General features: G+C 42.9%; 2 protein-coding genes across 6 annotated transcripts; one reads left to right on the top strand and one right to left on the bottom strand.

Moving 5' to 3' along the window:
- The first annotated feature begins 247 nt into the window (after positions 1-247).
- On the top strand, positions 248-5,443 carry wdr21 (WD repeat domain 21). Its single transcript, XM_085431514.1, has 13 exons — positions 248-700; positions 831-958; positions 1,215-1,372; positions 1,776-1,858; positions 2,436-2,538; positions 2,862-3,005; positions 3,209-3,258; positions 3,532-3,611; positions 3,850-3,942; positions 4,030-4,127; positions 4,205-4,381; positions 4,631-4,745; positions 4,839-5,443. Exons 1-13 carry the CDS (start codon positions 606-608, stop codon positions 5,045-5,047), a joined length of 1,533 nt encoding a protein of 510 aa, XP_085287640.1. The 5' UTR covers positions 248-605; the 3' UTR covers positions 5,048-5,443.
- On the bottom strand, positions 4,842-11,731 carry zfyve1 (zinc finger, FYVE domain containing 1). Of its 5 annotated transcripts, none has more exons than XM_085431510.1 (13): positions 11,133-11,731; positions 10,334-10,839; positions 10,002-10,245; positions 9,642-9,902; positions 9,324-9,538; positions 9,130-9,236; positions 8,888-8,996; positions 8,709-8,806; positions 8,435-8,552; positions 7,930-8,100; positions 7,558-7,738; positions 7,331-7,444; positions 4,842-7,239 (listed from the first exon to the last, which is right to left on the bottom strand). In XM_085431510.1, exons 2-13 carry the CDS (start codon positions 10,811-10,813, stop codon positions 7,007-7,009), a joined length of 2,331 nt encoding a protein of 776 aa, XP_085287636.1. In that variant the 5' UTR covers positions 10,814-10,839; positions 11,133-11,731; the 3' UTR covers positions 4,842-7,006. The 5 variants fall into 5 exon arrangements, with proteins under 5 accessions (XP_085287636.1, XP_085287635.1, XP_085287638.1 ...); XM_085431509.1 differs by having other exon boundaries at positions 11,352-11,731; XM_085431512.1 differs by having other exon boundaries at positions 11,430-11,731.
- Positions 11,732-11,931: the final 200 nt, after the last annotated feature.

Below are 11,931 nucleotides of genomic sequence, written 5' to 3'. Positions count from 1 at the left end.
GAGGTTTTAACGGCTGGAAAATAAATCCAACGACATGTCAAACATTAATTTTTTTATTTTTTTTTTGTAATTTAAAGTAAGTGCCGCTTTAAATTATATAGTGTTAAGGGCGTATATATGTCAAACAGTCACTTTATTTTGTATTTCAATATCCAACTTTTTCCGAGAATCCAGTGAAATAAAAGTAATTTTCTACTCGCGGAGAAACTCACCAATAGCTGTCTAGAACGTCAGACATTATTGTTCTCAATGGACCAATGAACGCCGTGTGGAGGCGGGGATGGCGTGGCTGGACGTTACTACACGGGAGTTAGCTAGCTAGTGACTACTTACTTTCACGTTAGTGCCATGTTATTAAGAAGGTAAACCAAGCACAGTATCAACTCAAAGTTTGTTTATCGACCTATAAATACGTCGTTTACTTTAATCGATGGTGAATGTCCAGCAAACGTGTCAAAGCGTGTGTAGAAAGATGTGCAGCTAACGTTAGCCCAACGGTGTTGATGGTAATCTGCCTGTAAACACCTGGACTGCCAAACACAGAGAAGTGAATGAAAAGCAACACGCCGTCAGGACCATTTTACTTCTAGACCGAACCATAAGAAATGAGGAAGTGGAACTGGCGAGAAGGACAGCGACCGCACACGCGACAAGGTGCTGGTCAGCGCCGTGGATGGCACCGAGGAAACCGACAGCAGTGGTAGCTACGTTAAATGACACTTATATCACGTTAAAGTATGGAGCATGTGCCATACTAGAATACAGTGTTTGTAATGACAGTGATCAGTATGTCAGTATCATTGTTGTGTGTGTGCGTTTCCTGTTCAAAGGTATGAACGTGATGATGCAGGGCCCTCACACAGACCATCTCAGAAGCACCATGCTAACCAACCTGCCTCACATTCCTCTTCTTCCTTGCCTTCCTCGTCTTCTTCTAACGCCAGCAGTGCTGCACCAGGTCAGTAACGTACAGCATTGAAAGTACACGTTTGCGTTGGAAGCCCCCATTTCTTATTATTAAAGGTATCAGAAGAGCACAACACTTAAATTGAACACATATGTACATAAACAGTAGTTTTACATGCAGTGTCTTGTCCAGGAGCACTTAAAGTAGAAGGATATTGACAGGAAAATTCTTGTTGTACACTTGGAAAATCAAATAGATGCAATGAAAGATGCACAAGCCTAATTTTTGCCTCCTTTTCTCCTGCCAGAGCTGCCAGGTTTCTATTTTGACCCAGAGAAAAACCGTTACTTCCGGCTGTTGCCCGGGCACAACAACTGTAACCCACTAACCAGAGAGCAACTACAACAAAAAGAAAGAGAGAAGGAGAGGAACAAGATGTTGGCAGAAGATGAAAACACAAGAAAAGTAAGTCTGTCATCAAGGGTGGTAGGCAAATCTTTTTAATCTTCTTTGTCTTTTAGCATTTTTATCATATTTATTCTTTAAGATTCCATTAAGCTTTTTCCTGTTGCTGTAGACAGACACAGTCATCTGATATGCTAAAGTTATGCCCTCTAGATGAAAGCTTACCATAAACCTCCTGCAGTGTACTAAAGGATTATGGCTATGGCAGCAGCTGTAATGACATCATCACAGTACAGCATTAGAGCACAACTGCAAACTGTGTAGGAATAAAACACTTGAGATCATAGTTGATCTTAGCAGAAGCACATGCTTTTCTGCAATCCGGGACATAAATGTTTAAGAAGTTGTAAAGAAAGAAACCTTGGTCGTAAACATGTACGCACATTTTCCTTGTCATTTACAGAAAGCACCAAGAAGAGGACTAAACACTTCGCTGCTACTTCAGAAACGACATCTAGGTGTATTACCTGAGCACTCCTATTGCAGGTACTGTGTCACAGCCCTGCAGGCACGCAAAACTCAACATAACACTGTTTTTCCCGTGTCCTAGCCACAGCTGTAACGGATTATGGGAAACAAAGAGAAACTTTAACGCTAATCAGTTCTGCATGTGTAGAGTGACTTTTCTTCTGAGCTTTGCTGGCCACTAATAATGATGCTAATCTATTTAGACAAGTTATTTTAAATGGTAATAAAAAGATGGAGAAACATGCATAAATGCAGTCAAAGAAAATACTCTGCATCACTGGGAATGATATGAATAAATGGAAAAACAAAAAGTAATGAAATGCATATGAGGAAGTTTCTAGTTCTTTTTATCCTGCAGGCAAACTGTCTAAATAAATACATAAATTACTACAGAGACACTGTCAGAAAGCTAAGAGAAAAGTGTATCAATTATCCTGGGTTAGTAGATTGTCTGCAGACAGTGCTAGTCTGTTACTATGGTTACTGTTGTGTGTGTGAATGGGAGAATGACTGAATGTAGTGTAGAGCGCTTTGGGGTCCTTAGGGACTAAGTAAAGCGCTATACAAATACAGGCCATTTACTGTTTGTCTCCAGGCTCGTCCATGAGGTGAAGGTCAGTGAAATGAGACGCCACAAACTAGAGATCCAGAGCACAGACAACAGCATCTCAAACACCGACAACTTCAGACTCATAGTGGTGAGAACACACACAAACACAGTGCAAAACACATGTTTCAATAGAATAAATGTTTGTTATAGTTGGTTTCAAGGGAGGGAGAGGGAGTAAGAACAGTTTGCTTCATCCAGAGGATGATTTGGGTCCACCAAGGCCCTGTGTATGATTTAAAAAAAACAACAACAACAAAAAAGATTGTTTTGAATGTTAAACATTGACGTTAGAGTCCTTTTTTTTTTCTTAATTGCTGGAAATGAACACAGTAGGTTACCTTTAAATATGGCCTCTATCTGTACTTGATGATGTGCATATGCTTTGTTTCTTTGTTGCCATTTCTTTTTCAGGGGGATTCGGCGTGTGAGCGAGTGTTCACAGTCAACGATGTCTCTCATGGCGGCTGCAAGTATGGCATCATGAACTTCAGCAGCAGCAGCAAGGGGTCTCTGTCTGTGGAAATGTGTGATAACCTCTACTTCACTAATCGGAAGGTAGGAGCATTTCTTTGGAGATAAAAGACCCTCCCTGAATACAAAGAATATGTTTGCATTTTTGTAGTTTCTATTTAGTACACTGCAGGAAATAAAAATTAATTAACTCACATTAATCTTGGAGCCTGTTTTTATGATGTGTCTACAAACATTTGGTCTGTTTAAATAATATTAATCACTCTGATCTGGTTAACATGTTTCAGGTCAATTCCATCTGCTGGGCTTCGGTAAATTACCCCGATTCTCATGTGTTGTATCCTTCCACAGTTTAATTAGAGCTCTAACTCTAGTTCACTTAACCTTCAAATAAAGGGCTTAACCTGGCAACAAAGATCACTTATAAGTTGTCCTTTTCATTTGCATTATTTGTGGATTCATACTGCTGTTGTTTCTAAAAGAATACACTTGGTGACTATCATCAAAATGGTAACATTTTAGCTCTATAAAGTGCACACCTGTGTCCCAGCGTGTCATCTCTTCACTGTTTTGGTGAAACTTGTATGTCCTTGACTGAAGTAACTATCAGGCTGTGTCTGGTGGGAGTAGCAGACACCCCTGGCTGCGTGAGTTTACTTCCTGCTTCCCTCTTCAGCAACTCCAACCCAGGTTTGTCAGGGTTCTTGCGCAATATGCAGCAGTCACATTGCCCTTCTGTAGTTCATTTGTGAAGGACCCAGGTAGCAGTATGGTAAAACATACTATTCAAAGAAGCTTCTTCAGTCTTGGAATTATTATTCTAGAAGACTTTTATTTTGAAATATGTTTTGAAAGCAGTTTTGCTGTTGTTGTGTACCTCCCCATTACCCTCAACACCCTTCTCCTCTTACTTCTTGTACTCCTTCAGATCAGCCTGGGATGCTGTGCAGCTTTAAGATATCCTCAGCCTGGTCTTGTGCTTGGTGCCTCAACCCCCAGTTTGACAAGACGTTCAGCACTGGTTAGTAGTGCAGCTAAACATTTTTGTCGTTATAGAAAGGAGAAAATTACACATCTAAAATAATCATGTTTATGTGTGTGTTGACAGGCCTGTCTCGTAGAGTGATTGTGAAGGATGCAGAGACGGGCAGAACACAGACGTACAGCGTCGGCAGTGATGTCCTGGCTCAGCAGTTTGCCCTTAGGGTGAGGCATTTGTAACTTTAAAGTTGTTGAAGCACTCTGTAAGAACACCAAGCAAAAGAACACCTTTCCGTCCACAGGTTCCTGTCCTGTTTAACGGTTGCAGATCGGGGGAGATCTTCAGCATCGACCTCCGACAGCGCGGCCGCAGAGATCACAGCTGGAAGGCCAGTCGCTTCCATCAAGAGTCAGCCATCACCTCTGTACGCGTCCTGCAGGATGAGAACTACCTGCTGGCTGCTGACATGCTGGGCCAGGTCAGGTTCTTGACTTGACTCTTTAATTTTCTTTTTCTTTTTTTTTTACAGCAGATAATACTTTCAGGTTCTTAATTACAGGTATTTTACTTATGTTTTAGCCTCATGCGGAAAGACTTGGTAAACACAGAACCATCAGGCCATACTGACAAACTGTGGTAGAAAATATCAGAAAGGAATAATTTGAAAAAGGTAATAATTCAAGGATAGTTCTGTTGAGCCTTTGTGTGTTTTCTAATTTCTTTGCAGATTAAGCTGTGGGATGTGCGAGGCACAAAGCCAGTGCAGGAGTACAAAGGTCATCATAACGAGCATGCCTACCTTCCCATCCATGTCAATGAGTGTGAAGGGCTTTTGCTAGCAGGTAGGAGAGGATAAAACACTCTCAACACTCAATACTCTCACTGGTATAAACCTTTTTTGCGTGCAGTTTCAATGTTTACCATCCTTTCTACAGTGGGTCAGGATTGCTACACAAGGTTATGGAGCCTTAAGGACGGTCATCTATTGAGAACCATCCCATCACCCCACCCGGCCGCAAACGACTTGATCCCAAGTGTTGTGTTTTCATCTAACCTGGGTGGCAGCAGGGGCCTCCCCGGGCTGCTCATGGCTGTCAAACACGACCTCTATTACTTCCCATACAACACTGACTACCAAGAATGAGGAGTGCTGAGGCCAGCTGTATCACTGTGTATTTGAGAGTGTGGCTGGGTAAAGATGTTATGTGACAACCATTTACACTAAATTTAGACTGAAGTGGTGACCTCAAAGAACTGCTTTTAAATTTCATGGGAGTTGCCTCATCATACACATGATCGTGTTTTTGTGCCAAAAGGAAATGGAAGTGCTGCATTCACATGTGCACACCGGTACAGTTCGGTTTTCCTTACTGTTCTTTTTACAGAAGAAGTGCACTTATTTTAAACACAGCTAACCTTGATTGTTACTGGAAATAAGGGTGCTGGGATTGAAATTTGAAAATGATGATACTTTTTGTTTACTAAATCAACATGTTTTATAGTCTTTGTTGATTCCCAGTAAAGTTTATTAAAAACCTTATCCCACTGCATTGTATTCAACCCATACACAGACACCTTAAGATTCCACTGTTTAATACATATGTATGAGCATACATAAATACAAGGTATTGATTGGTTCCATGTGATATCTATAGTCATTGATCTCTGTTTGAGACAGGATAAATCTATTATTCATGTTGAAGTCTGTTATTTCAGCTTATCTGATTGATCACAAGCAAACCAACTCTTCCAGTTCGTTAACAAGAAACAAACAAAAAAAAATCTTACACAGTCAAATCTCATAATACCAAGATATTCATTAGAAAGCCTGAATGCATCAAGTGTCATCTTCATTTAATAGTAATCGAGTCAGATACTCTGTACAGTCCTGTTGAAATACAAGCAACCTTGATAGTTGCTGACAAAGAAGAGCGACGCAGCCTGAGCTGACAGTAAAAGACTACTCTTACTAATGATCTCTGTTTTGAGGGGCCAGCCCCAAACATGGTTTGAAACCTCAACTGTGTTAAGTCCCTACTGTGATCCAGCCACTATAAAGCAGTTTCTGTTGCATTGAATCCCACCTTAGTCAGATTTGTCCTGATACGCAGTTATGACATTTAAAAATAAAATGAGGCAATTAAAAAAAAAATTCCCTATTAAAGTAAACATTTTTCCCATATATGTACTGTGCATACTAAGTAGAATTCAAACAGTTAACATGGACAGCATTATTAAGGCTGTTCTTGTTTTTGTTTGTTTTAAATCTGCCCATTCAAATTCACAAACAACCACAAATAATCAATGGGACTATTTAAGTAGTAATTACGAATTATATATGTTGGAATGCATCTTGCTGCTACAGTACATCAGTGGCTTCCGATATAATGATCTAATATAGTCCCTGTGAAGCCAAAACGAAAGAAAAGTAGCTCTAGCAGGGGTGAATTAGAGGTAATCTACCTCAGTATTTCAAAAGAAAGGGATCAGAATTCAATGTGGTTGATGACTTTTGAGGTGTTCTATCTAAAGCTGGTCCTAAATATTACATCCAGGTCACCTGCACAAACCATTTTAGAACTAATAAGACATGATTACCTGGAAATGCTATGAAAAAGAAAAAAAACAGGTCAGTACTTGTATTTTTTAAAAGGCTTAAATATGTAGCTCCAAACCAGGCAAAAGGGAGCTAATGGTACTAGCATATCACGTAGAGGGTGTGCAGGGATTAGTGTACAAGAATACAAATCTGAACGGATCTACAGAGCAACATGGAAATTTACCTGAAGTCATTTGTAAGCAAGCTTGTACAAAACTCACTTTGATCATCTCTCTGTTCTTTTTCTCTCCTGTCCTTATAATATTCAAGCCTTGCTCTGGCCTGTCTTCACAGTGTAAATTATAGGCATATTAAAGAGAAAAGCGATCGATGGACTGATGTTACATGAGGCCAGCACTAACAAATAATAAACGAGTCCCACCTGTACAGTCTAGAGGCATCCAGAAAAACAAAAATACCCCCAATGAAACCTGTTAGACTCAAGATGTCGCAGATTCCAGTTTCCACAAACGCTGGCATCTTTAATTGCTCCATTGAGTCCTGCTAGAGTTCCCCTGTTTTCTGGTTGCAGCCGTTGCAGACCCTCACGGGGTGGTCCCATCCACGGGACGGCACGGGGCGCCGCTCCTGGGAGCAGTCATCGCACACGCCCTGCCCACAGGCGCGACAGTGGTGGATGGAGAGACGTGGTGAGAACTCCCTTTGGCACTCGCAACAAGAGTGGATGTCCTGATCTGGCACCCAGTAGGCCGGCCGAGCTGCGTCCTTCACTAGGCCTGGAAAAAAAGTTTTTATTTCTCTCACTCTTTTTTTTTTTTAAAGTTGTTTCTCTTGCTCGCTATATTATTTTTTAGATCCTATGCTTACCAAGAGGTATATCGATGGCACCAACTACAGCCCCCAAAGTGTTCTGGACAGCCTCTCCAACCTTCCTCGCTATCAGGGTGCCTCCCTCCTCCTCCAACGCAGCGTCCAGCAACTCTACAACATGCACACATCAAATCATATCATGTTGTGAACATTAAAACCGCCTGAACCAGCCCGGCAAACAATACCGCACTCTTAAACTCCCACAGAGAGACTCATTTGTGTACCAGTTGGAATTCCTCTGTTGTGGAAACACGCATCACAGACCCTAACAGGCGCAAGACCCCAGCCCCTCTCAGGGACCGGCCGGGTTTTGGAGGAGCAGGCGTCACAGAAGCCCTCTCCGCAGGCACGGCAGTGGTGCTTGGTGTCGTTGGGCTGGAACTCCTCCCCACATTTATGACATTTCTACGGCACAATAATAAGTAATGCGATTTATCGGCATAACAGTAACATAACAGTAACATAACAGTAACATAACAGTAACATGGGCTATCACCAAGAAAATGTTTTAGTTACACAAGTGATGTTTCATTCACAACTACACATTCTGGGCCTGTGATTCCTTATATATAGTTAGCTAAATATTGGTTGCATACCAGGATGAGGGAATTGGGTTTCCAGTAGGCAGGAGCAATTTGGTCAGTGAGCCAGGAAGTGACCGCTTTGGCAGGCTTGACGCTGAGTTCAGACACAGACTGAGAAATGTATTTGACTCCGTCCAACAACCTCTGAGCAGCGTTGTTGTTGTCTTTCAAAAAGCCATCAGACTGCAAAGAACGGTGTAAAAACACATAATTACAGTACGCCATAGAAGTTGTGTTTATACAAGCGTCCCTCACAATTATCACTAAATACTGACAACAGTGCTGACAGAAATACAATGCCTGCCTTACCAGCTGGCGTTTGCACTGCTATATTCAGACTTGTGACTAATTATGCTTAGATCAACATGATCCAGGAGAACATGCGACGTTACTTTTCTGGATATTTACATAAAGTATAAGCCACTCGCCTCATAGTGGCCAAATTCATATGACTCAAAGAAAACAAAAACTGAGCTTTAAGATTTCAGTGGTTTAAGTGAATTCACCGTGGCCTTACCCCAGGCCAGATGTGCTGGATTTCTGTTCTGACCACTGTTTCCACTGGGTCCTGGTTTCCATACCAGTACTGCCTGCTTCTGTAGATCACTGAACAGTTGGGACACTCAATGACATACCTGTAAAAAGACAAAACCATCTCAGTTTCAACACAGGGAGGAAAGATTCCAGAGGTGCCACACACTTGTTATATCAACTGTGCTCAATTTTTCATAAACTTTAAAGGGACATATGAAGATATTTATGAAAAATCATTCTATACTCGCAGGACTCACCCTGACCAAGCGTAGATGGCCAAGCCAAACCACGGCGAGTCAGACGAGGCCGTCGTTTTGGGAACCACTATGACTTCCTTTCCCCTTTCGTAGCAGGCCTGAGAAGTTCAGCACAGTTGCTCAGAACCTTGTCAAGCAGGTATACTTCAAATGTGGCGTAGATGTATATTTGTACTTGCCTTGCATGTGTAGATGCGGTTGTCGTACTGTGCAGAGTACCGGCAGCGATGTTTGGCTTCATGGTCAAGACCTTCCTTTAGGTGATTCATGCTCCTCTTACAGCCTGACCTGAAAGTTGGTGCCCAGCAAGTCAGCAAGTTTTATAAATAAGTAAAAGTAAAAGGTACTGGCAGTGATGATGCTGTAGAAATCTGATTTAAAGTAATTTTGATATTTTTTTTAGCAAAGCAGGGACACGCACCCACAACTGAGGCAGATGCTGGAGCAGGTAAAGTATTCATCTGGAAAGAAGGAGTTACTGGTCATATGTTCATCTGGAATCTCCCCACTGAAGCGCTCACTCAGGGCCTGAAAGAAGGCCCCAGGTGGAGATGGGAAAGGTATAAACATTTCCATTGGCTATGCCAAAACATACTTAAATGTAAGCACAGCTACCTGCAGGGCCTTGAAGATGACACTGGCAGATCGTGGCGAGCGTGTCGTATTGTTGTCCAGCTGCTGCTCCAGGCTGCGGAGCAAACCACTGAAGTCCGTGGGAGGGTTGTAGGTTCGAGTCCCACGGTACTGGATGGAGCTGAATGCTTCCGGAAATAAGCCCAGCTTCCTGAAACGCTCCTGGATAAGGCGCTCAGCAGATTCTGAGGGCGCGTCTAAATTCGGGGTACACATACAGATGGAGACAAAGTATTGAGGCAGTGGTTTGTGTGCTTATCTTTGAAAAACACTGAGATGAGACAAACTTCTTTGATGTACCTGATCCTAGTAGATTGGTGTGGACAGTCTCGTGGAAGATGATCACCGCGGGGCCCAGGGTGGACAACGGTACATCAAGACCACAGCGATTGGTAGTTGCCTTTAATTCTCTAGTGAAATGTTTCAGGTAGGCATCTGATGCATCACCAAGGAACTTGAAGAGATCGTCATGGAGACGGTCAGCGTGTGTCCGGTAGATTACCACATCAGAGATAGCCAGGACCTTGAGGAGCAGCCGAGTTCTCTGACCCTGATTAGCCCCTGATGAGTTTAAAAAAAAGAAAAAAAAAGAATCATGAATGCCTGCCTGCTTCTACCCCCGTTTGTTTCATAATATTAAGTAAATCAATAATTTCATACCAGCTCCAAGCAGTCCCTCTGTATCGATGACTACAAGCCGATGCAGAGGGTCCATAGCTGCCCAAACACCCACAGTGCAGGACTCCTGAGTGGGAGACGTCTTGAACACTTCTCTCCCAAGAAAGAACGTATGGTTCAGGGTGTAGGATTTTCCCTCACCAGTGTTCCCAAAAATGGAGACCACCTTGAGGAGCTCATCTGGACTACAACCCAGTCTGCTGACAAAGTCCTCCTCATCCTTCACCTGAGAATGCAGACAAGATCAGCTCAATCGTTGTAACGCATCATTAATAAAACACCATCAAACGCCGAGTACCTCAACAAGTGCTTACCTGCATTTCCTCCTTCTCATCCACTAGCAGGAAGCTGCGCACCTTCTCCAGTTTAGATTTGAGGATTTCCATTTCACTCTCCCCAGCACTGACACTGTTCTCTTGAGGAGCTTTGGCAGGTGGGTAAGATACCAGAGGGTGTTTCCTCTTGTTGACTCCCCCGTGGGTGCGTTTTTGGCAATCCAAACACAGGTTGATCTTACAGCCCTGGCAGCGGACCACCGCTCTGAGTCTCCCAGAGCAGCTGCCATCCCCTTTGCAGGAGTCACAGAAAGGAACGTGGCCCGAGGCGACCCGAACCCGGTCGTGATTCCTCATGCGCTCCTGCCGATGTAGCTCCAGTTCACAGCGGGCACACTGCAAGCTGCCACACTCATCGCATTCAAACACAGCCTCGTCCGAGCCCCCACAGGCATAGCTCTCCTGACAGACCAGGATGGTGCTCATTCCTTTGTTTACAGCTGGACCTTGACCACTCATCTCAAACCTGTGAGGTCAGGAATCCCCTGGTGTGAAAACAAGTATAAAGGATTACTGTGGGTAATTGGGACGGCAAAAGCACTGCAGGAGAGGGCACAAGGTTATGGCACCGTCTTGTGAATCTATATAACCAGATGTCAGATAACCTGTTTTGTTGAAATACTGAAAAAAAACCAAAAACAAATTCACTCATGAGCAGTACTGTCAACAAAACGATAGCAATCCATGCCCCTTTTCTCTCTCCTTACTTTTTAATGGGGATATTCAGTTTATTAAAACAGCAAAATTAAACACACAAAACTCGGACTAGTTTGTTTACCTTTTGACACAACAGCTCTGTAGCTAACAATAGCTGGCCGGCATCTGTTTTCTTGTTCTGGTAACGCTAACTTTCTACATGAGAGTATCCCACACTGTTCTATACATTAAAAATGCCTAAAAACAGGCATTCAAACTCAGTAGTAAAGAGTCATTAGCTAACAGCATTCACACAAAGAGACACTCCTGAAACAAACAACCTTCTTTTGAGTCAACTGACCTAACAGTTGCTACCAGTCCGACGGCTGTCTCGTTAAATAACCTGCTGAATCGACACAGTCTAAAAGTGGAGACGTACACTACCTAACACCATACCGCCGAATGCCACGGAGAGCTGACGCTGGAGGGGGGGGCAAAGTTAGCAAGCTGTTATTGTGTCAGACCCCTGTAGATGTTGCTGCTTTTACATCAGCTGATCGGCTTGTTTTTATCCAGAGGTCAAAAGTCACGGAAGCACAAAGCATTTTGGGAAACGAAGGCCTTGCAAGTGACATGGAAAAGCGCTTACTAAAGACGAGCTGTTTGTAACCTGTTTATGGCACATACACCAACGTATACCCCGTATTTGACTTTTACAGACTGTTTGACGAAAGCTGTGGACCAGCTTGAGTTATTGACGGAGATATCGACGAAAAATCAATCGTTGCCCAGAATGCTTTGCTTTTTCCAGCGACTATAGGGTCTGCTTTTGTTCTACACCAGCGTGGGCCGTAGGCACAAGCTGAGACGGAGACAGAAGCTGAAACTGACACGCATCTCGTTGATATCAAACGAAGAATAATAAATGTTACACTTACAAG

The sequence above is a fragment of the Copadichromis virginalis genome, linkage group LG15 (genome assembly GCF_057382275.1).
Source record: "Copadichromis virginalis isolate Kocher_CV1m ecotype Utaka linkage group LG15, C_Virginalis_male_GT1.1, whole genome shotgun sequence".
Lineage (NCBI taxonomy): Eukaryota > Metazoa > Chordata > Actinopteri > Cichliformes > Cichlidae > Copadichromis > Copadichromis virginalis.
This window is presented reverse-complemented; position numbering and strand designations above follow the sequence as displayed.

Coding starts and splice junctions, on each gene's coding strand:
- wdr21 (XM_085431514.1), top strand. CDS start 606: ATGAGGAAGTGGAACTGGCGAGAAGGACAGCGACCGCACACGCGACAA. Junction 1,373..1,775: donor AAGATGAAAACACAAGAAAA/GTAAGTCTGTCA, acceptor TGTCATTTACAG/AAAGCACCAAGAAGAGGACT. Junction 1,859..2,435: donor CCTGAGCACTCCTATTGCAG/GTACTGTGTCAC, acceptor GTTTGTCTCCAG/GCTCGTCCATGAGGTGAAGG.
- zfyve1 (XM_085431510.1), bottom strand. CDS start 10,813: ATGAGTGGTCAAGGTCCAGCTGTAAACAAAGGAATGAGCACCATCCTG. Junction 9,539..9,641: donor CACCAATCTACTAGGATCAG/GTACATCAAAGA, acceptor CCCCGAATTTAG/ACGCGCCCTCAGAATCTGCT. Junction 7,739..7,929: donor AACCCAATTCCCTCATCCTG/GTATGCAACCAA, acceptor ATTGTGCCGTAG/AAATGTCATAAATGTGGGGA.